The sequence below is a fragment of the Stegodyphus dumicola genome, chromosome 7 (genome assembly GCF_044657685.1).
Source record: "Stegodyphus dumicola isolate Sdum_Otavi_A_Nest chromosome 7, ASM4465768v1".
Classification (NCBI taxonomy): domain Eukaryota; kingdom Metazoa; phylum Arthropoda; class Arachnida; order Araneae; family Eresidae; genus Stegodyphus; species Stegodyphus dumicola.
The window spans coordinates 140,449,393-140,471,921 of NC_140774.1; the positions used below are offsets into that span (position 1 = coordinate 140,449,393).

Below are 22,529 nucleotides of genomic sequence, written 5' to 3' on the forward strand. Positions count from 1 at the left end.
TCATTGTAAAATAGGATAATTTGTTCCATTCTAAAGAAAATACTCAAACAAATTTATAATAATGTAATTTATTATTTCTAATATTTTTTTATGAAGTACAAGAAAGTTATCTGAAGACATTTGATTTTACCTAAGCTTTAAACTTTGGCTAAAATGACACTCGGCATTATCATTAAATAAATTTGTAGTGCACATAACTACTGTCTTATTGAGGTGAGGCTTCTCAATATATGATGCAAAAGTTTCCCATGTTTCCAGCATCTCCTTTATTTCATTGGAAGTTTTTTGCACTGTGCCGCAAAATGCAGCTTCATTGGCTCTTTGGCTGTGATTTTCCATTAGTTCAGTGATGTCACTGCTATCTACCTCTGGTCCTACAGTCTTGGCCAGAGATACAATCTAGTTGATTATAGGTTCCAGAGGCACTTTTTCTAATCCCTTTGAGTCACATTTGACAATGTTATCGAGCCAAAGCTTCTTTCATGCAGAAATAAGGATTCTCTTAGTGACCCCCTGCCATGCCTTGCAGATCATCTTAAGGCAAGCAACGATGTGAAAGCGGTCTTTCCAAAACTCCCCGAGAATGAGCTTGTTTTCTTCTATTACCTCAAAACAATGCTTGAAGGGTGTTTTAGTGTAGATATTTTTAAAATTTGAAATGACCTGCTGTTCCTTAATCTGCAATAAAGAATTGGTGTTAGAAGGCAAGAATTGGATCATGATGAATTTTAATTCTTCAAGGGGGTCATCATTCAGGCATAGAGAACGTGCAGGAGTATTTTCGATAGCAAGCATTCACAGCATGCCAAAATCATCTCAAGCACTTTTTTTTTTTTTTTTTTTTTTTTTTTTTTTTTTAACAGACAGACTTTATTGATCCACTCTATGATAGGGTCATGTGTCACTCGAGTCTTGTAGCTAGACCTTCACATGACATTTAGCCTGCCCTCCTGATCTTTATACTTTTTGAAAGCTTATGGAATTTCTGAATGGTAAATGAGTAGCAGTTTAATTTTTAAATCACCACTCACATTTGCACAAATCAACAGTGTGAGACGGTCTTCCATTGGCTTGTGGTCCAGCAATGTTTTCTCCTCTGCTGTAATACAAGTTCATTTCAGCATCTATTTCCAGAAAAGACCCATCTCATCACAATTAAAAACTGGCTGTAGCAAATAACCCTCAGAATTTATGAGCTTCTTGAATATGCCAATGAAGTTCTCGTCTGTCTTTATGTCTGAATTTGCCGCTTCTTGGTGCCTTGCGATGCTGTGAATGCCAGAAATGTTCCTTCTTCATCCATTGACAATCCAGGTATCTTAAATTAGTTTTACCTCTCACAAATTAAGTTTTTGTTAATAGTGTTGCCTTGCATTTGCTTCTTGGTGATCCATATGAGAAGCAGTTTTTCAACATCATCAAGTACATGTGTCCATTGCGTTCTTGTGACACCCTTTGAAGCATCAGTCTTCTTAATCTTATCCTTATTGAGTATAGTGCAACTCGTTGATGAAGACCAATTATATGTGCATGGTAAGTTAATCATGTTCACACCTCATTCTTGCTTCTCAATGATTTGACTTTAGACTTCGATTGTGATTTTTCTTACCCATGTCTTTTGTGTCATTTTTTTTTGTGGGCATACATGTAAATATGCTTAAACATTGCACTGCAAAAAATACACAATATTTTATCTGACTGCAACTTTCACAAGTGACAGTAAGAGTGTTGTATACAGATTGATAGCTGAAATGCAGGCAGGATCCTGCATGTGAAGTCACGATGTCTTCTCTTTACAAGTTCTTCAAAACATTGCTTATTAAGTGAGTCTTTTTTTTTTTTTTTTACATTTTATTATTCTCATTATGTGAATCACTCATTATGGGAGGTGGTTGTTAAGCGAGGTTTGACTGTATATTCCTTGTATGAAAAATCTGCAAGGGATCATCTTATGAAAGATAGATGACACCTAGTTGAATCAGAATTAAAATTCAAAAGAGATATTAATTTGCATGTCATTTAGAAATATTAATCCATAAATGTATCAATAAATTCATAAATTAATGTTACTCTCTGCAGTTCAATATTTCATCATTTTTGATTAATTTCTATTTTAGGTTTCTTGCAGTTTTTACAATATAATTACCAACAGGGGTGTCTGTATCGATTACGAGCTTTAGGAGAAAGGTATAACATGGACATAACAGTGGGTAAGTATGTGATTTTACTATGATAATTCTGCATTTATGTGTAAAGTGTATTCGCAGTACTTAAATGAAATATTTCTAAAACATGAAGATTCAGACAGGATTGTAGGATCTAAAAATCATTATGTTAATATTTGTCAAACTAGTGAGAATATAAATGTATTATTTGTTTAATGCATTTTTTAACCTACATATATTTAAAAAAATTTTTTCTGTTGAATAATTTAGTGATGTTTATTTATGATTGAATAAATGTCATTTTAGTGTAAGATGAGGATATTGACGCAAATATTTAAGTGTATTATTTCTATTATCAGAAATTTTATTGGTCTAACTTTAGTTCTTTTGTTTTTCTCATATTCTTTTGGGACTTATTTATCAGATAACATCTATATTTATTCCTTTATTTGCCCTGCATTCATGTTGTTATCTTTGGATTTTTATTTCTTTCCCTTTCTTGATCCTAACTTTTTCAGCTATTTTCTTTATTTCATTTCTTTCCTGAATTTGCAGTTTAGGAGGATTTTTATTTACTTATTTATTTATTTTCTTTTACAGCTTTCTTGTGTTTATGGGTGTACCATAGTTGCACAGTATCTTCATCTGTAGATTTATTCTTTTGCTTTTCTTTACATTTTTGACGAAGGATAACTTAATGCATCTTAAAGCTTGAGACTTTCATTCTGTGATTAGTATTATGCATTTTTAAATGCAGTTTTTAATATAGATTATGTTCCTCTCTAATGGTCTGATGGGGAAAGCAGAAATTAAGATGCTATTTGAGGTGTGTGCAAATGCGTACATCTTTGAAACTACAAATGTATTGAAATATACCATTCAATAGATTATCAAACACAAAAAATACACATTAGCAAACACAAAAAAATATTTTTGAAAATTAAAAACTTGGACAAAGGGTATATGCATAGTAATTCATCAAAAATAGCAAAATTTTAATGAAGCTCCGTTCATATACACATGCATTGCATGGCAAGGTTCTCTGGTAGACAGCCAGTGTGTTTGGGTGGTAATATGGTGCCAAGTAGCTATTTCATTTATAGATTTAACATTTACTAGAAATATAACTGCAGACATCTTTAGGTATCTTATTACTCATACCACTGACTAATTTTACATAAGGTCATTCCTAATGAATAAATGTAATAAATAAAATATATATGTGTGTGTATTTTTTTTTTTTTTTTTTTTTTTTTTTTTTTTTTTTTTTTTCCCCTATAAAATTGTCACACTTTTATCAGTAATCCTAACCATTAAGTACCACCGGCTCTCTAAACTAAAAGAGAAAGCCTACCATTATTATTATTTTTTTCATTTAACACTCATATGTTCTTGATGTCTTGGACAGAAACCACTATCAATACGTGTATCAGAAAATCTGAAATTTGGCTTTGTAATGTAAGCCATTTTTAGTTTTAAAGTTTTAATTAATTAAATTTATATTAAGATTACAGCCTTCCATTACACGTATTTGAAGTTTCAATATTTGAAAATTGTCATCTTCTCACTGAATGGGTTCTGTATTTTTACTTCATGGATTAAATTGTAACTGAAGCTTTAATTACATGTGCTAAAGCTTTCCTCGTAGATGATATGTGTACTGTTTTTAAATTACTCTTTAGTATATTCACTATTAAATCAGCATCAGTATTTTTTATGTCAACTATTATTTTCATGTAATTCATTGTTGATCAGTGATATTGCTGTAATTGAATTTAATTTAGTAATATTTAAAAATGACAAATTGAAAGAATTGTAGATAAATGTTTAAATTATTAAAACAATGCAATCCTTGTTGGTTGAATGGTACAAATTAATGCTATAAATGAAAAGAAACGAAAAATGAAATAGGAAGAAACTAGGTTTTAAATATAAGGATGAATTTACAGCTTGCTTTATTTAAATAAATGTTTGTTTGATATTTTATAATTATTTTTAAAAATTTACAGGCTTAAAAAAAAACATGCAAAGCAAATGTACTAAAACAGACATTAAGTTTTCATTTAGTGTAAACTCCTCAAAAAAAGAAAAAAAAAAAGTTACAAAATTAACCTTAAGAAAGTAATAAAAATTTTTCAAAATTTTTTTTTTAGAAAACTGAAATTTGTATCCAAAAAATTAACAAAAGTTATTATTAAACAAGGAATAATTTTTAATGACTTTTAGCTGGATTGAAGCTTGTTATTTTTAGTTATAAAGTGGCTCAGCCAAAATTTTATCAGAAAATTAAGAAGGAAAAAGAAAAGAAGCTGAAAATGATATTTTGCGTAAAGTTAAAAATCATCTAAGTCATTAAACAGTTTCTGACAAAATGCAAGAGTCTCTTACTACATTATACATAATTTTTTTTTAATTTACAAGTAACATCTTTGGTTTCAATTACCGTATTTGACGACATATAAAGACGCACCCTTATTTAGACAGCCACACACAAGGAAGAAAAGTTTCAATAGCCTGGTTTCTTTTAGTTTTCACGTTTTGTAAAAGCCAAATAAACAATTATTGAATGCAATTACCTTCACGTATAAGACGCAGGTAACTTTTTTGAGACCAAATTTAGGGAAAAAAGTGCATCTTATATGCCGTCAAATATGGTAATATTTTTGGTACAATTAGAATCAAAATTTCTTTCACAGCAGATGCTGTTTGTTCTAAGTAAAATAGAATGCAAATTCATTTTGGAGTGTTAAAGCAAGAGATGTAACTATTGTCGCACATTTTACCACTTAATGCATATTAAAATGATATGTGCTAAGATTTTAGAAACAGGTTTAAGGAAGAATATTGTAAATACAATTAATGAAATTGTCTCTCTTATATGAAAGCAAGTATCAATGCCAGTTTGTGGAATTAGGAAGGGAGAATTTTTTTTCTATGAATGTTAATTAATTTACTAGAAAAAATACCACCGATTTACTGAATTTTTCCCTGAAAAATCAAAGGAAAGTGAATGCTTCAATAATATTTAACTGCCAAAAACTGAAAATACTAATGTGTTTTTATTTTTTCTAACTGATACTGTTCAGTATTTGAAGGATTTTAACGTAAAACTTCAAGAATAGGATAAACTTATTTATGACCTACCTACACATATTTTGGAATTCCCATGAACATTTTTTTGTACTACAAATTTGTTGTAATAATCTGTATACTTTTCCACTGTGACAGATATGTATCCTGCTTATCAAGATTAAACAGTATTGAGAGAAATAAAATTACACTGTTATTTATTTTAAATTTTTATAAATATTTTGTACAGAAGTATTTGATGTAAATTATAATGCAGTACAAAGTCTGTAATCCGGACTCGTCGTGACTTCAGGGATTCCGGATTAGGGGTTTTTCCGGATTATAAATCATCAATTTAAATCTGGTGCGATGGTATGCCAAAATTATACATTTAAAAATATGAAACCATAATTTTTGAAATAAAGAACAATTGTGATCTAAAGGGTATCAAAATTTGAAAAAAAAAAAAAAAAAAAGCTTAATATTTATTTGTTTACTTTATTAAGCATTTTTTTCAATGTAAGTTGTTTAAGTTGCTTCATTTTTTATGCTAATACTTTCTCTTTAATTCTATAAACAGACATAATTTCTTGTTGAGTTACTAAGTTCCACTGTTCAAGTCATGTAATTGCTGTGTCGAGAATCGAGAATACCGACTAATTTGTCAATCGAAATGTTTTCGTTTTCAATAACCTCTCTGCCACTTACTTCACTATCGGAAGCGCGCATGCGTGTATTGGAAAGCATGCGCGTTTCAAAGAACGTTTGTGGCTTTGAGGTCCAGATTATAGATCATTCCGGATAATGGGCATCCAGATTGAGGACTTTGTACTGTATTTCTGAATGATTTTGGAATTTTAAAATGATGGAAAATTTATCTTCCCTGTTTTGCAACAAATTTTTCTTTAATATGATGTATATAGTATATGATATCTTTAATGTGACCTTTCACAAAATTGCAAACCCCACATTTTTATTTCATAGAACTCATCAAATAGTTGATTAATTCTTGTGAGTATGCATAGCCTTCTTCTGCACTTTTCAAATCCTGAAGAGTCTGGGAAGGCATTTAGTATGCTGCAGTTATGTAGCCTAAGGCATTCCTCACATGCTCATAAAAATTTAAAGCTGTATTTGAGTTTATGCAGTATATCTTTGAAGTGATTAGCATAAAGAGAAAGATGAATATATATTACAAATATCTATGCAGTTATTAAAAATTAAAGTTATTTTATGGTTTGAATTTTCACAAACAGAGATGTGTAGCAATTAGGAATTCAACACCATATTTCAAAGAATTAGTCAATTGCAAAATGTTACAAACATCCCATTAATGTTTATTAATGGCAGTAATTTTGAAATATTTTATATTAATTATATTCTGACAGTCACATCACAACTAGTCCACAAAATTTTTCATGATGAGAAGCACAGGATTTCTTTTGTCACTGGCACAGGCCTTGAGCACATTATAGGTGACCATATAGCTTTGCCAAATTCCATCCCAGTTTTAAAGGAAAATCTGTGGTGGAACAGGTCTAAGGGTCACCCACCTCTCCTCTCTTACCATCACTTGAGAGGACTTTCGACCATTTGAGAGGACTTTCAACTCTGGAAGTTGAACCTGGACTTAAGGATTTGCTGGCAGCAGTACTAATTGCTTTACCAATCAGGACAGCTGCCATAATAATACCTATGTTTACAGTAATAAAACATGTGTAATAAAATATCATTGTTAAAATATTTCATTTTCTTCTACATTTGTCTACATTTTCTATGGGGTTGTTAGAAAACTTGATTCTTTATAAGAGGCTACCATAGTATTTCCTTTCAACAAAATTGTTTTATATAAATTTGAAACTATAAAAGGTCATCTAATAAATCAATATGCACACACTCATAATTAGGATATCATAATTATTAGGTTTATAAGTTTATAAGTTGTGCATCTTTTATGTTGCTACTTAAGGCTTACATTATCAATGCTTACTTATTCATAAAAAGCTAAGTCGGGAAATATATTATATTTACAAAACTTAATAAATACTTTAAACGAAGTATTAAAAATGTTTTAAAGAATGTGTTTTAAATACTGAATTACACAGAATAAAATACAAGTGACCTTTCAGCTTGGATTTAAAGCTGTGAATTCCCACTTTTAAAAATAAACTTATAAATTTTGATTCCACTGAATTTTTTAATTACTAATAGACTGCTGCTCACTGAAAGCCATATTAAAAGTGCAGAAACAGTTGATTAATGCAGATTTCTCATTGAAAGTCATGAGAAAAATTTACATTTACAGTTGTGTAGTATATTTATGGGCACTTAAATTTGTATTCTCTGCTTGCAAGATGAATTGCTAGTGTACCAGGGCCCACATGAGTATTATCATATACAGAATACTTTTATTATGTATATTAGTAAATTGAGCTTCAAAAATTAAAAGTTTATGGAATGGTTTTCTGTATTCAATAAACTATAAAATAGACCAACTGGTACATGTTTATGCCTTTTTGGAAGTCTTGTTATTTTCTTAATTTTTTTTTTAACTTGTAAGCTTCTTGATTGGTCTGCAAATTTCTGAAATTGTTGCAAATCTCTAGAATATTAAAAGAATTCAGATATAAATGGAGCCACATAAATCTGCTTTATTCAAATATCTCAATTATATTTGCTTTCAGAAGGATTACTTTCTTTTCATAATAATTTCTGATTGTTATTATTTTTATTTTTTCTTTCTTTTTAGATGGTTTTCATTCCTGGATGTGGAGAGGATTAAAGTTTTTGCTTCCATTTTTAATCATTGGTTATGTAAGTAGCATATATTTTTAATATAAGCATAAGATAATATTAGTGGCAAAAATTTATTAACAGTTGGATCATTTCATTTGTTTATACTCCTAGAATAAAAATTATTTTCTTCCTCTTAATATTAAATTTCTTAAGTTGTTAGAAATTATATATTGCATTCCATATCTTAATCATAAAATTAACTCAGTGTTTATTATGTGAAACAGTTGCCACCGCAGAAGACATTCACTAAATGTTATTTAGTCACCCCAGATGTGACACTTGATAAATACTCTATATGCATGAATTTAGTGGTTTTACCCATGTGTGACTTCAATATGAGCCAATGCCTGTAAGAAAAATCTTCCATAAAGGTGTCTCTTTTTTGGGAAGAGTGTTATGTTTAATAAACTTAAATTTAGAAGAACAGATCTGAGCATTATGGGATAGTGCTACAAATCTCTCTAAAGATGTTTTAAAACTTTCTGTTTATATGTTTGCATATATAATCTTCAACTACTTTTTAGTTCTCTGAAAATTTCTTCATATCTCCAATCAGGTTTGCATTGTGGTAGTAGAGAAATAAATTATGTTATATAGTTGTGTTGCCACTTTTTTCCACTGTTAATCAAATAGCTTGTGTTTATGTAATGAATTATGCTCCCTAAAACACATAGTTTATCTTTTCTGCTGTATAGTGTATTATTTCCATAATGTGCAACATATGTTTGTAAATATTGCAGCATCATTAAAAAAATCATCAGTTTTGAATGGAATTATACCACACATTAGTAATAATAATGCAGCTCAATGGCATAAAATTGGTATTTTGTGATGCTGCCAACAGTAGAAGTAAGAAATTTTTATATGCTGTGGCATTGAATCAGGGAGGTCTGTATGTATTGTATGTACAGGGTGGTCATGAAAGAAAAAAAGGAAACTTCCCCAATACATGAACCCCTAGCAGCCTATCTGCTCAACCAACCAAATGAAATTTCAGATATTGTTATTTGAAAGTATGCACTCTGGATTGTAATGATTTAAAACAATAGAGTTCTTTCATTTATGGTTACAGTGGAAAAATTTTTAAATTTCTGAATGGCGACAATCACTTATTTTCTTGCACAAACCGATCAGCACATTGAAAGACCATAAATTATTTTGGAACGATACATGTATGATGAAAATTGCTGGCATAAAAGATTTGCAAAGAAGAGCATCATAGAGAACCAGTGGCAACACAAAAGAGGAGAGGGAAATAAACTTTAATTGGCATTATAGGTTTACAATGTGCCCTTCTTTTCAGATGATGATGCATTGCATGCAAGAGATTGTTGGCAACAATGATGAACATAACATCGCTGAGAGAATGTGCTGTTGCAGCACTTGCTGAATATATGTGGCATTGTGGGGAGCAGCACCATCCTGCATTCTTACAATGACATTAACTACATTTCACTGCTGCAATAATGGATGCCACACCATGATGATTTTTTTCAGCCCAGTGAATGCATTTCTTGGAGTCTACATTTGCAGTTAAGGAGAAATACACCTCATCCATCCGTACTATCCACAGTGGCCACCCACTATCTTCATCATATTCGATGAGAAAAAATTTTCCAAAGTTGAACCATTGTTGCTTGTCTCCAGGTTGCACCATCTGGATAAGCTGGAATCTACAAGAAAACATCCACAGACCAGAATGCGGAAACTTGAAAACTGTGGTTTTTCAGTGCATCCAAACTGCGATCAGCACTTCTTGTAGTATGCAATGGGCCTGCAAAAATTGAATTATCTGTAAGTATCTGAAATGAATTATCTGAAGTAATTGAATCATGTATTTATGCAACAACTTCAACAGGAATGCATTGTTGTCCGAATCATGGTCTATCACATGTGAATCTGGTTTCTTCAGTCTTTTTTACCAAATCACTACAGTGTTTATGGGCTCATCTTCGCTTATAACTTAACCAATAAACTTACACTGCTGTGGCAGCATTTTCCCGTGTTCAGATAAAACAGCTTTATTAGTTCACCTCATTTCCCTGTGTCATCTTATTAGCATGTTCAAACACTTGATTCAAGCATAATCTTTCCACACTGCTTTTAAAGGTTTTCTACAAGCAATACTTTACACATGGTGTTTTGTGACTGATGCTTTTTCTCCCTGTCTTTGTGAATTATGCAAAGTGCGCCAGTGCACCTCCTCTCTGTGTTGTCATTGGTCCTTTGCAATCTTTTTCTTTTCAAATATTTTACAACATTTACATTAATGACAGCATGAGTTAATTACTCAATTTTCATCATACTTGTGTCATTCCAGTGCCATTTATACCTTTTCATTGTGCTGATCAATTCGTGGGAAAAAAAAAGTTTTTGCCATTCAAAAATCTCAAAATGTTTTCACTGTAAGCATAACTATGAGAGCTGTATTGTCTTAAATCATCACAATCTCAAGCACAAACTTTCAAATAACATTTTCTGAAATGTTCTCAATCAATTTGAGGTTCATATATCAGAGAAGTTATTTTATGGCAACCCTGTATATAGGCCTGTGTTATTGCCTGACAGGCTACTTTGGTTGAAGTCCACGCTTAATTGGCACTGATTGCTGGAGAAAGGTTATGGGCCAAAATGCCATATCCTATGCTTTTTCCACTTAGACAGTGAATGCGTAGACTGGAGAAGAAACAGTATTATCTGTTCTGTTGTGAAAGAGACTGGTATTCCATAGGTAACCATGTGGTTGGATGTATTCTTGCTGAAATATAGTCAAAGAATGTACTGAATGAAAGGTATAACCTCAGCTGCTACAACTTCCCTGATACAATGATTGCTGTTGAGAATATCTACATCTCTTAGCAGCCAGAATTTCTAATTGTGTCTTACATAGTCATTTGTTATTATGTTATTCAGCCTGTATAATGCTCTAAAATGCTTGCTGGAAGATAGCATGCATTGCAGTATTATCTAATGTATGTATGTCCATTATTGTATTAAAATCTGTATTTAAAATGGGATTTATAAAAAAAGATGACTAATTTCTAATCTGCATGTTATATATATTCGTCTATTTATTGTAGCCTGAAAGCATTAAGTGTTGACAGTCTAGAGAAACCTCTATGAAAGAATGCAGTTTCTTTTGAATCGTGTAAAGTAGACAGTAGCATACCTTAAAAATGATGAGAATAAGCAGCATTGTTTTTTACTGTCTTGCAGATAAGATATCACCACCCTGGAGTATTTTCACATTTCATACTCCACTGACAGAATTCTAACTTGTCCAGCTGTTTCAGCCCTCTTCTTCCATATCTATATCACTATTAGGGCCTTATGTCACCATATATGAGTACAAGTGTCACAGAACAAAAATCCTCCAGCATGCAGACAGATAACTGGTCTTGATTTAATTCTGTAGTTTGTTTATATATTCTCCTTTCACATCAAAGAGATTGACCAATTTTCTTGTACTTTGAAGTCTAGCTGCCTTTTACATTGAAGCCATAAGAATATTTTGTCTTACATCTACATGATTTTAAATGTAATTTATGAAATGACAGATTTAAACACTTCTATAGTTCTTTTCATCTATAGTTCCTTTCTTCTCTTAGAATTGTTCTGGTAATGATACCAGGCTTTCAAATCCCATTCAAGAATTTTTTCTAAAAACTCTTGTTATTAAAATGGTGTTTCAGTATATACTTGAAAAATCTTATTTCTTTTTCTTTAGCCCCCCTTTTTTTGGGGGGGCTGAGTGTGGACTTCTTCATGTGAATTCATTCATGAAATGTCTTTAGTTGTGATATATGACTTGTTTCACTAGTGTTGAAAACATAGTGTTAATAATTTGAAACATTCTGATATTCTGTACCATTTCTTCTGAGTATTGTGAATCTTTCCTTAATCTATAGGTAACTCAAAAATTCTGAAGCTAATCATCAAGTATATATATTTGCTTAGATGTATATTTACTGATGTTTTTTATGAAACTGCAACACACTATAATCCTAAATGCCTTTCTGTGTATAAAATATATGCATTTATTGCATTATAATGCAATTTTATATAAAATTATTCGTATAAAATTGTAATATTTTATTTTTAATCCTTACGTGAGTCTTGGGAAGATTACTTCCTTCCTACATGATCTTACAAAATACACCTGTGGGAAGCTCAAAGCCCACTATAATATATTGGCCATGCTATTATAACATCGGGAACACTAATTTCCACTTTAGTTTTGTGCTGCCGTCTGTGTTCGATCAATTGAAACAGATTTAGCACATTTGTTTTGAAAGTTCAAAAACACTGTGCGAGATCTGTTCTGGCACCTGTTTTGATATGACATTTGTACTGCTCAATAAATTTGTACTGCAAATGTGAGTAAAACACTTTTTATTGTAATAATACTTTCTTATTTTGTATATTTCTGCACATTTTGTGCCAGCAACTATTCAATAATGAATAATAAATAATGAGTGAAATGTGAAAGTGCTATTGCAGATGAGATGGCATCCCCGCAAAGCAGCTTTAGGGTTCCCCACAAAGCAGCCATAAAATGGCAAGAAAAGGCAGGGCTGCCACATTTGGCGAGAAATCGCACATTTGGCGACAACATTGGCGATATACCCAAGACGGTTGGAGAACCTTCTGGAACGAATTCTTACCGGTTTAGTCTAGAATGTTCCCGAACACAAGCCGAAAGCTATATAAATCCTGCTGGTCCGCAGTCAGTAAGTGTGCTTCATCAAAGGGTGTCTCTCATCGAGAGTGTGTGTGCCTCGTCTAGCGAGTCGATCGATTTGACAGCCGGGCAGCAAGTGCCGTGTGGGTCGTCGAGTCCACTGAAGGAGTCTGTTAGTGTATCGCGGTTAGTGCATTGTCGAGAGAGCGTGTTGAGCTCCGGGAAAGACTGAACCAAAGAGTCAGGAGCTGTGCTCGTGTGTCGTCGAGTGCATCGCGTGGAGAGCCTCAAGAGTACGTGGAGTTCTGAGAACGACCAAGCAGAGTCGGGAGCTGTACTCCTGAAAGCAGAGTCGGGTGCTTTGCAGGAAGCTGTCTCCACCGTGACAGCCTGATAACCTGAAGGCTGTGTCGCTGATCGTGTCAGCATGTTTATAGTAGTTCATCGACGACTGTAAAATGTGTTATTGGAGGCTGTCCTAATTAATACTGGCCAATAAAGTGTGTTTCAATACTTCATCAAGTGTCGTCGTTATTCACTCCAAATCCACATGAACCCTGCAAGAACATGAAGGAAGAAAATAATGTACCAACTGCTATCAGAAGAATAGGAAAAATGCAACAACTGGTGTCAGAAGTGGGATTTGCGAGTGAATGCCAGTGACCCGCCTGCAGAGGAAAGCCATGGCGGAGGAAATGAAGACTTTGATGGACTTCTTAGCCAAGATAAAGGAAGAGATGAAAGCCGAAATGAAAGAGGTGAAATCTGGACAGGAAGAGATGACAGCTGGACAGGAGGAGATAAAGGCTGAAATCAAAGCCGCACTGAAAGAGATGAAAGCCGGACTGGAAGAGAAGAAAGCCTGGCAAGAAGAAATAGATGTCGGTGAAGAAAAAGTAAGAGAGCAAATCCAACAGGTGAAAGTGGAGTTTACAGAAGAAACTGGAGCCATAAAAGACAATGTGGAAATGAGAGAAGTGGCATCTGAAGAATCAAAGGATGAAGGAAGTAGCTAATGAACTGCCTCAGAAAGATCAAGAAATGATGGATGAAACATCTAACAGGATTAAAGGAAAACAACGAAGGGAAAGAAGCTTTTGATTCACAAGTGCCTGAAGTGGAAGAAAGTGACAATGCAACTATTAAGTTTGTCAAAACTGATAGTGAAATTACGAAGTCGCAGGCAGTAAGTGTTGAACCAATCTGAATGTGCATGGGATGCAGAGATGGAAGGTGCTGAAATGCAGCTTAAGCAGTGCGCTCCAGTATTGCAAGAAAATCCACCCACTTCACAAACTGGGTGTGTGCTTCATAGTGCAGGTTTTGTAGACAAGGACTTGATTCCAAATCTGGATATTTCTGCTTGTAAAGGATCGGATTCTATTCATGAACCTGGTGAAAACATCGGTACTGGTTTTCAGAAAATAGAGGTAAATAAGCATGTACCATCTGCTAATGATACCGAGGTGAACTATACGCATGCTGCAAATGATCTACATAGTGGTGTATGAATTGTTTTAGATTTTTCTGTGGATGAAAAGCCTGAAGGAACTGAATCTTCAGACTGTGATATGCAAAACATCAATGTGTCTGAGAACTGCAGTGGAAAAGTATTTAACCCGGGTATATTTCAGTGAATAGACAGAGACTGAAATTAGACTTTAATTTGATATTAGATTTTAGATTTAATTAGACATTAGATTTAATTTTAGATTTTAATTGAGACTTTAATTTGTATAATTTAAAATTGTTATGTGTTTAATTTGTGTATATGACTTGTACATACTGTAAATATCTGTTTCTTTAGTTATGTTATTTATTTATATCTTATGTTTGTTTCAAAACGATTTGATTATATCGAATTAGGCTTCTGACTAAGGCTTGTACTGCCCGGGATGTGCAGTCCTTGGGAGGGGGCAGTGTTACGAAATGTAAAGGCGCGGTGAGATGGCTTCCCCACAAAGCAGTTTTAGGGTTGCCATAAAATGTCCATGAAAGGCAGGGTTGTCACATTTGGCGACAAATCGCCCATTTGACAACATTTGGCGACAAAATTGGTGATATACCATGGTCTGTTGGAGAACCTTCTGGAACGAATTCTTACCGGTTTAGTCCAGAATGTTTCCGAACACAAGCCGAAAGCTATATAAACCGTGCTGGTCCGCAGTCAGTAAGTGTGCTTCATCAAAGGGTGTCTCTCATCGAGAGTGTGTGTGCCTCGTCTAGCGAGTCAATCCCTGCGGAGTCGATCGAGTTGACAGCCGGGCAGCGAGTGCCGAGTGGGTCGTCGAGTCCACTGAAAGAGTCTGTTAGTGTATCACGGTTAGTGCATCGTCGAGAGAGCGTGTTGAGCTCTGAGAAAGACAACCAAAGAGTCAGGAGCTGTGCTCATGTGTCGTCGAGTGCATTGCGAGTACATTGCGTGGAGAGCCTCGAGAGTATGTGGAGTTCCGAGAACGACCAAGCAGAGTCGGGAGCTGTACTCCGGAAAGCAGAGTCGGGTGCTTTGCACTAAGCTGTCTCCACTGTGACAGCCTGATAACCTGAAGGCTGTGTTGCTGATCATGTCAGCGTTCTTATATTAGTTCATCGAGGACTGTAAAACATATTATTGGAGGCTGTCCTGATTAATACCAGCCGATAAAGTGTGTTTCAATACTTCATCAAGTGTTGTTGTTATTCACTCCAAATCTACATAAACCCCGCAAGAACGGGAAGGAAGAAAATAACGTAACAACTGGTGTCAGAAGAATAGGAAAAATGCAACAATATGTAAAAGCCATATGCTTTTATTATGCTTTTATATATGATGCAATAGTATATGTATATTTGAAAAATTAGAACATTTAATTAAAAATAATATATTTACATAGTAAATAAAAAATTAGTTTTTATTGTAATTATATTTACGTCTTTCTAACATTTTTGTACATTTTGTGCCAGTAACTGTCCAATTTGAATAATAATTATTAGGCATAACAGTGAAATGTGAAAATGCTATTCTGTCAAAAAGTCACATTCACTTTCTGCCTATGAAAAATTATAATATTTAGTTTCAAAAATAATATATTTATATAATAAATATCGAAAAGATTCTTATTATTGTATCAATATTACTTACATTTTTGCATGTTTAGTACCAGTAACTGTCCAGTAGTGAATGCTAAGTATATGACTAGCTGTAGACCCCGATTTAGGCAAAGTAGGCAACTGCTAGTGGCAGCACTTTTTTGGGGAGGAGGCAAATTTTTGAAAATGAAGTAATTTGAATGATTGTAGTGCAAAAAAATATGTATTTTAAAGGAGCTTCTGTTTGAGAGGTTGGCAAATTTAACACTCATAAATATCTTATCACTTTTAAATGAGCAAGAAGTGTTTGCCCACATCAGCTGCTTTGGATATTCTGTTTTAACTTCCTGGTGACCCAGGTGATACTGAAATATTTTCAGAATTACAATTGCTAAAAAATTCAGATAACCCTATCACAAGTTTTGAAAATAACTTTTTAAAAACCAAAAAACTCTCTTCTGCTGATAGAGCATTGCTGGCTCAACTCCACAAGGTCGGACCAACCCTGTCACAACATAATGATTCCATAAAGCGTATGCACCTTCATGTGCCAATGAAGCTCATAAAAAGAAGGTATAAGGTGTGTTGTTTATCAGATTCCAAAAGTGGATATATTCAGGAACTTGAAATTTATTGTGAAAATGAAACTTCTGATATAAAGCTAAAAAACTGAATTTAGGAGAAACAGTAGTTACCAAACTAATGGTAGATGTGAAACACACAGGTCGCCATATAGCCCATGATGACTATTTCACATCTTTTAGGCTTGCAAAAAATCTACTTTTAAGTGGACAGTTTTCTGTGGGGATTGTGAGGCTGTAAAAGAAGGATTTTCCACCAATGCTGAAAGCTAATGACAAACTATAATGAGATGAATCAATGTTCCTGACTAAGGAAGGTCTTGCTGTAAAAAAAATAAATGGACAATAAGGCTATTATGTTGTTGACTACTGCACATAATCCAGCAGTTATGACATCTGTAAATCATTCAAAAAAAGAGATGGTACTAAAGCAAAAGTACCTTGCTCAAAAGCTGTTGCTGTGTATAACAATATCATGGGAGGGGTTGACCACTTTGACCAGAGAAGTGAAAGATGCCAAATAGAAAGATATGTAAAATGGTGGCATCATATTTTTTTTTTTTATTATTATTTTTTTATTTTAGTATGGACCCTGGCATCATAAATAGTTTTATACTGTGGCAAGTGAGCAAAAGAAACACAAATTTAGACCAGCTAACACTCCGTATCACATTAGCTCATTACCTAATTGATGGATATTCCTCAATAAAAAGAAAAGGTTGACCTGCTAGCTTCCAAACAAAGAATTATGCTATTCTGGATGATGTGTACTTAGTCAATGTGGGAAATCATATGCCAAAAATGGTTTCTGATTATAGCCAACGTATGAAATGTAGAACAAAGGCCCAAGCAAAGGGGACACAATACATGTGTGCAGAATGTGATGTGCTGTTGTGCATTGCAACATTCTTCTCATCTTTCCATGGCAAATGATCACCATTAAATTGAATTTTCTCTACAGCCGTAAATGTTTCATGAAAAGTAAACTTTCCACCACTAGAATTTAAATGTAAACATGAAATTCGGCAAAATTTCGTAAATGCTATTGATAATTGATAATAAAACAAAACAAAAAAACAAAAAAAAAAAAAACCTGGAGGAATTCAAAAGAGAAATAAATGGCCCACGAAAATGTTATATAGTTTTTCCTTATTTATTTATTTATTTAATGTTTATCTTTAAGAGTCTAAAATTCATGAAAGATGCATAAAATGTTGATAGCTGTTGCATTTATTTATATCTTGCAACTTTGTTTTAGTGCTGGCAGCTATTTAATGCATACACTTTGTACAAAATAAGTTTGGAGTTAGGAAGGGCAGAATGGCAGGTAAGATATTAATATTTTGCAACATACTGTTATTAATTCTTTACCAGTTGCTAATTAATAGGAGTTGTTAGGTTTATTAAAAATTCTAAAGTATTTTGTTAATTTAATTTATGCTGTAATATGAAAGTTCGTCTTTTGAAATTATAACTTCCAATTATTCTCTACTGTTTCTTTTTTAATTATTGTTTGCTTTAACATTTATTTTGATAATATTTGCATAATTGTATGGAAAATTTATTACTTGTAACAGTTGTTTGTTAAACATAAAATATTTTATAGAATCACATTATACTTTAAAAATATGTAGCATTTTCATACTCAATATAATTTGGGCTGAGGAGATGGTAAGTTACTGAATATGATTAATTTTACAGAATCCTTGGTGGACTTGTCATTAAAATTTGCTATAAACTGTTTTATCAAAATTATAAATGTCTGCTACAGAACCATTTGTTAAACTTCTTTAATATATAATAAAATAAGTGTAATAAAAAAATAAGTAAAAAATAAGTGTAATTAAAAAAATTATTATTATGCTGCAAAGGAAAGATATATAAAATTATATACTTACAGGCAACATAACCATACCTTTTTGAATAAAATCCTAGTGATTTTCATTGTTTTCTTCATTGATTCCTTCTTTATGCTGCTTCATCATGTGATAAAGGAATAAATTAAGAAAATTAGAAACACTTTAGTACTCAAAATGGTGCAGCATTTCCTCATTAGCCTCCAGTCTTTCCATGTGAATCATCATCTGAATTTTCCAATCATCTTTCACTTCTTCAGCTTTTATTTCTCTCACTGCAGAAACTTCTCTATCTTCTAGAATGGATCATTCTCATGTTGCATCATCCATTCGTCAACATGATCACACCTTGGAACCTTCTTCATTAAGCTAGTCTTAAATTTTTTGTATCTCCTGAATTTTCTTTGAACTCATTTTCTTAACTGTTAAGTAACATTTTGTAAGAACAGATGCAGCTTATAAGCTGAATCTAAAAATTCAATTTTCTTTTACTTTTTTTTTTATCATATCTTACTTTATCTTCATTTATAAGATTAGTGATGGAAGAAGTTTGAATGTTTTATCCAGTGCTACAAGAATGCCCTGCACAAATGTTTGGTACTGCAGTTACCGTTGGAAGGAGAAAAATGGCTTTTATGTATCTCTTCATTAAAATTTGCATATCGAATCTTCAGTCACTGAATCTTCGCAGCCGTAAAGGTCAACGCGACACATGCGCAGAAAGCTTGTAGCTTTGAAGTCCAGATTATAGATCATTCCGGATTATGGGTGTCTGAATTAACAACTTTTGACTGTATATATATATATAAAGAAACATAATAATAGGCTAAAAATTAAAAGCAAAATTTTTAAAACCATCCTGCACTATAGCTGCAGGTTTGAAGTAAAATAGATTTAAAGTTAATATTAAATTAGAATCCTCAACAATATTAAAAGCAAGGCAATTCCTCAACAGTATTAGTAATTGCAACTATGTTTAAGAGGTTTTGTGCAATATCTAGACAAATTAAAATAAGAATTCATATCAGAATAAACTCGAAAAATAATAATGCGGAAACTATACAAATTTAAAAATTAATCTCCTTTTACTGAAACTCCAATTCAGAATTCATCAGGAGAAAGTTCGTTTGAGATTCGATTTTTCAGTTTTATATGAAGTCTAATGCCTTAAATGAAAATTTAATTGAACTTTTTTCAATTTTTGATTCTCAAATGAGCCAGGAAAATGAAACATGTTTTTCAAACATATTAATTGACTTTTGTGAAGCTTTAATTCATTTTCCCGTGATGAATTCTGAATTGGAGTTTCAATAAAAAGAGATTAATTTTTAAATTTGTATATTTTCCCTTTCGCATTATTATTTTTCGAGTTTATTTTAATATGAATTCTTATTTTAATTTGTTTAGATGTTGTGTAAAACCTCTTATACACGGTTGCAATTATTAATATTGTTGAGGAATTGTCTTGCTTTGATTCCAATTTAATATTAACTTAATATGCTTTAAGTGTGTCTATATATATATATTCAGCCATTTTCATGCTCTTTTTATTCCTTTAAAGTTTATTGCAAGCATGTTTCACATATCACCATTCAATTTATGACCTCTTCTTTTTATTGCCTACAACTTTCCATCTAATACTTAACCTTTTCCCGTGGGCTCGAAAAACAGTTGTGTACCTTCACTGGGGGCTCTTGGCTCAGCGGTTATAGAAAGGGGGAAAAATTATCGAATCGAGTCCTTAACGAGTGGGTGATTAGTGCTCTTTTGTCGGCAGGCAGGCAAATGCTCAGGATTTCCTTTCAATCTAGTTCCAACGTTCAAGGCGTTAGAATGTGGGATGTACTCTAATCACTTTCACACTGCAGGTAGATGAATACAGTTTTTCCAAGGAAAAAAAAAGTATTATTTTACCTTCAAATGAAATGTATGCTATAACTAGAAATTTTGTTCTAAAAAGTGTTCCATTTTATGATTAAAATAGTTTTTGTAACTTGCGCCTATATTATGTACTAAAAAACTAGCGAAGTAATCAGTGTTAAATATATTCACTTGTCATTGTATCAAAAAATCAGTGATTTAATATATTCAAACATTTCCTTCAAACAATATATGCATTTTCATTTTTAATAGTATTATTATTCTGATGTTGAAGAGCAAATTAAATAGAGTTTATTTATTGCAAATGCCATTTAAAAAGCATTTTCGGATTCCAAAATGAGTGTTAATACTTTTACACCTCTGGTAATATTCATTCCTGGAGAAATAGAATTTGCTCACTGCATTTGTACTGCACTAAATTATATTGAACAATGCCAGCACTAAAAAAAAATTACAATGCATGAGCCAAGAATTTTTTTTATTTATTTCCATGTGGCATTAAAAATAGGGGTCCCAGAGTTATCTGCCTTTACATCAGGGATATAAGATGTTTAATTTATTTAATCGCTTCATAGTTTTTGGTTCAAGAAAGAAATGCAGATGCAAACCCTGGAGCTTTAGAAGATAAAATCTTTGTTGAGTTTTAATGTATTCAAAAATTTAGTTTTATCACTTAGAGATATAAGATGCTACTTTTACCTTATAATAGAAAGGGAACAGTTGTTCGATGATTTATATTGCTACTCCATTTTTTCTTTGAATGCAAAATTGCACATACAGGAATGCATTGAAATTTCAAAATGTAAGCATCTTTGTCGAATGGCGAAATATTTCTTCAGTTTTTTATGATCTACATTTCCAGAATGCTAAAATCGCCTTTGAGGTATCAAACTGTTATGTGAAATTTTCAGATCTCAAGCTATTTACTGTTGCTTTCTATGGAAGTAATGAAGCTTGGAATGAAGATTCGCACTGAGGATTAAATTCAGGGAACTAAAAAGTAGTACACATCTGAATCCCTGTATACATGCTTAGCATTCCAGTATCTTGTTTGATTCCCTCCAAAACACGATTCTCTTGTAACATTAATTACTTTCTGAACACTACAAGTTACTGAGAGGTTAAGGCCATTGAATTCTGGTAGTTAGACATAGGTTCGACGTTAGGCGGTCGAGCTGGCCGCATGGTTGGTTTTCGTTGTTTCCCTCATGTGAAACGTGAATACGAGCCAATTTCTCCTGAAAGTTCTCCACGAAGGCATGCTTTCCTTTAGGTAGGCAGCCTTCGTGTGCTTTCCCATATTCAATTAACCTAAACTAATGTATCTAATTTCTGAACAAATTGATACAGACATGACATTTTAGACGCAAATAATATAACAAAAGATAAATTAATAAGTTTGAAACTTTTTTTAATTTTGAATTAGAAAATGTTCCATAATAACTACTTTAATAAAAATTCGTATTTCATTTGTCGCACAATTAAAATTCATTTTGTCATTAAAATGATTCATAAAAGGAAGGGTTTCCAAACATAGTTATGAAACGCTCATAAGTTTAGCTTTCTTATTTCGAATATCATTTTATTTTTATTTGTCGAATTAAATAAAGTGTTATCTACCTAAGCAAAAGGGGCTTTCGTGGAGGGTGTTCAAAGGAAATTGGCTGATATACCCTTTATATATGTGAGAGAACAAGAAACGTTCATGCAGTCAATCCATTCATCAGAATTTGAATCGAGGTCAAATTATCAGAGTTAAAGAAATATTATTCACTCGGCCGCTAGTTATCATTTAGAACATAACAAACCAAAATTTCACTCAAGTAAGTGGTAGTCATGGAATGCATATCATTTAGAAATAACATTAAAATTAATTTTCATTACCTGAAACTTTTATATTACTACACTGCCTTATACTAAAAATTGGAATAAAGTGATAAAAACACTTATGAAAAGAATGAAACGAAGACAGTTTCAAATTCGAATTGAAACCAAATTTTAAAAAAATTAATTAGAAATAACTGAAAAAGTTATGCAATTTTAAATACATTCAAGGTTTTAAAATAATTTCCGAAGAATTTTAGCAGCCGAGCTTCCGAAAATAAAATTTCTTTGATATTTGACCTCCAAGCCGTATTTATAAAGGGAAAAACCTAAGAACGCAAGTGCGTGAGAATCGAAGTAACAAACTGTTCTTTTTATTTTCTCCTCTCAACAAAATACTTCCTGGAAGATACCGAATTTGCAAACGAGCCATGTGGGTTTAAAACACGAACAATTTTCCCCAATCCATTAGCGTAATCCCACAAAAGAGCGCACTCTCCCGTGTGTCATAAAATAGTCATCAAGCCTCAAGTGCTAAAATTCCTACCCCTGCTACCAACGGCAAACTGTCCCGAGCCCCCAGTTGCTGTATCCTCAGTACAGGACA

At 32.6% G+C, this 22,529-nt stretch overlaps 1 protein-coding gene across 4 annotated transcripts in view; it reads left to right on the forward strand.

Moving 5' to 3' along the window:
- LOC118186868 (transmembrane protein 120A-like) overlaps nucleotides 1-22,529 on the forward strand; it is an 86,239-nt gene that overhangs the window by 47,440 nt on the left and 16,270 nt on the right. For all 4 annotated transcript variants that reach the window (XM_035357039.2, XM_035357042.2, XM_035357041.2 and 1 more), the window contains 3 exons: nucleotides 2,118-2,210; nucleotides 7,984-8,048; nucleotides 17,620-17,688. In XM_035357039.2, coding sequence (XP_035212930.1) covers nucleotides 2,118-2,210; nucleotides 7,984-8,048; nucleotides 17,620-17,688 — 227 coding nt within the window. The remainder of the gene's footprint in view (nucleotides 1-2,117; nucleotides 2,211-7,983; nucleotides 8,049-17,619; nucleotides 17,689-22,529) is intronic.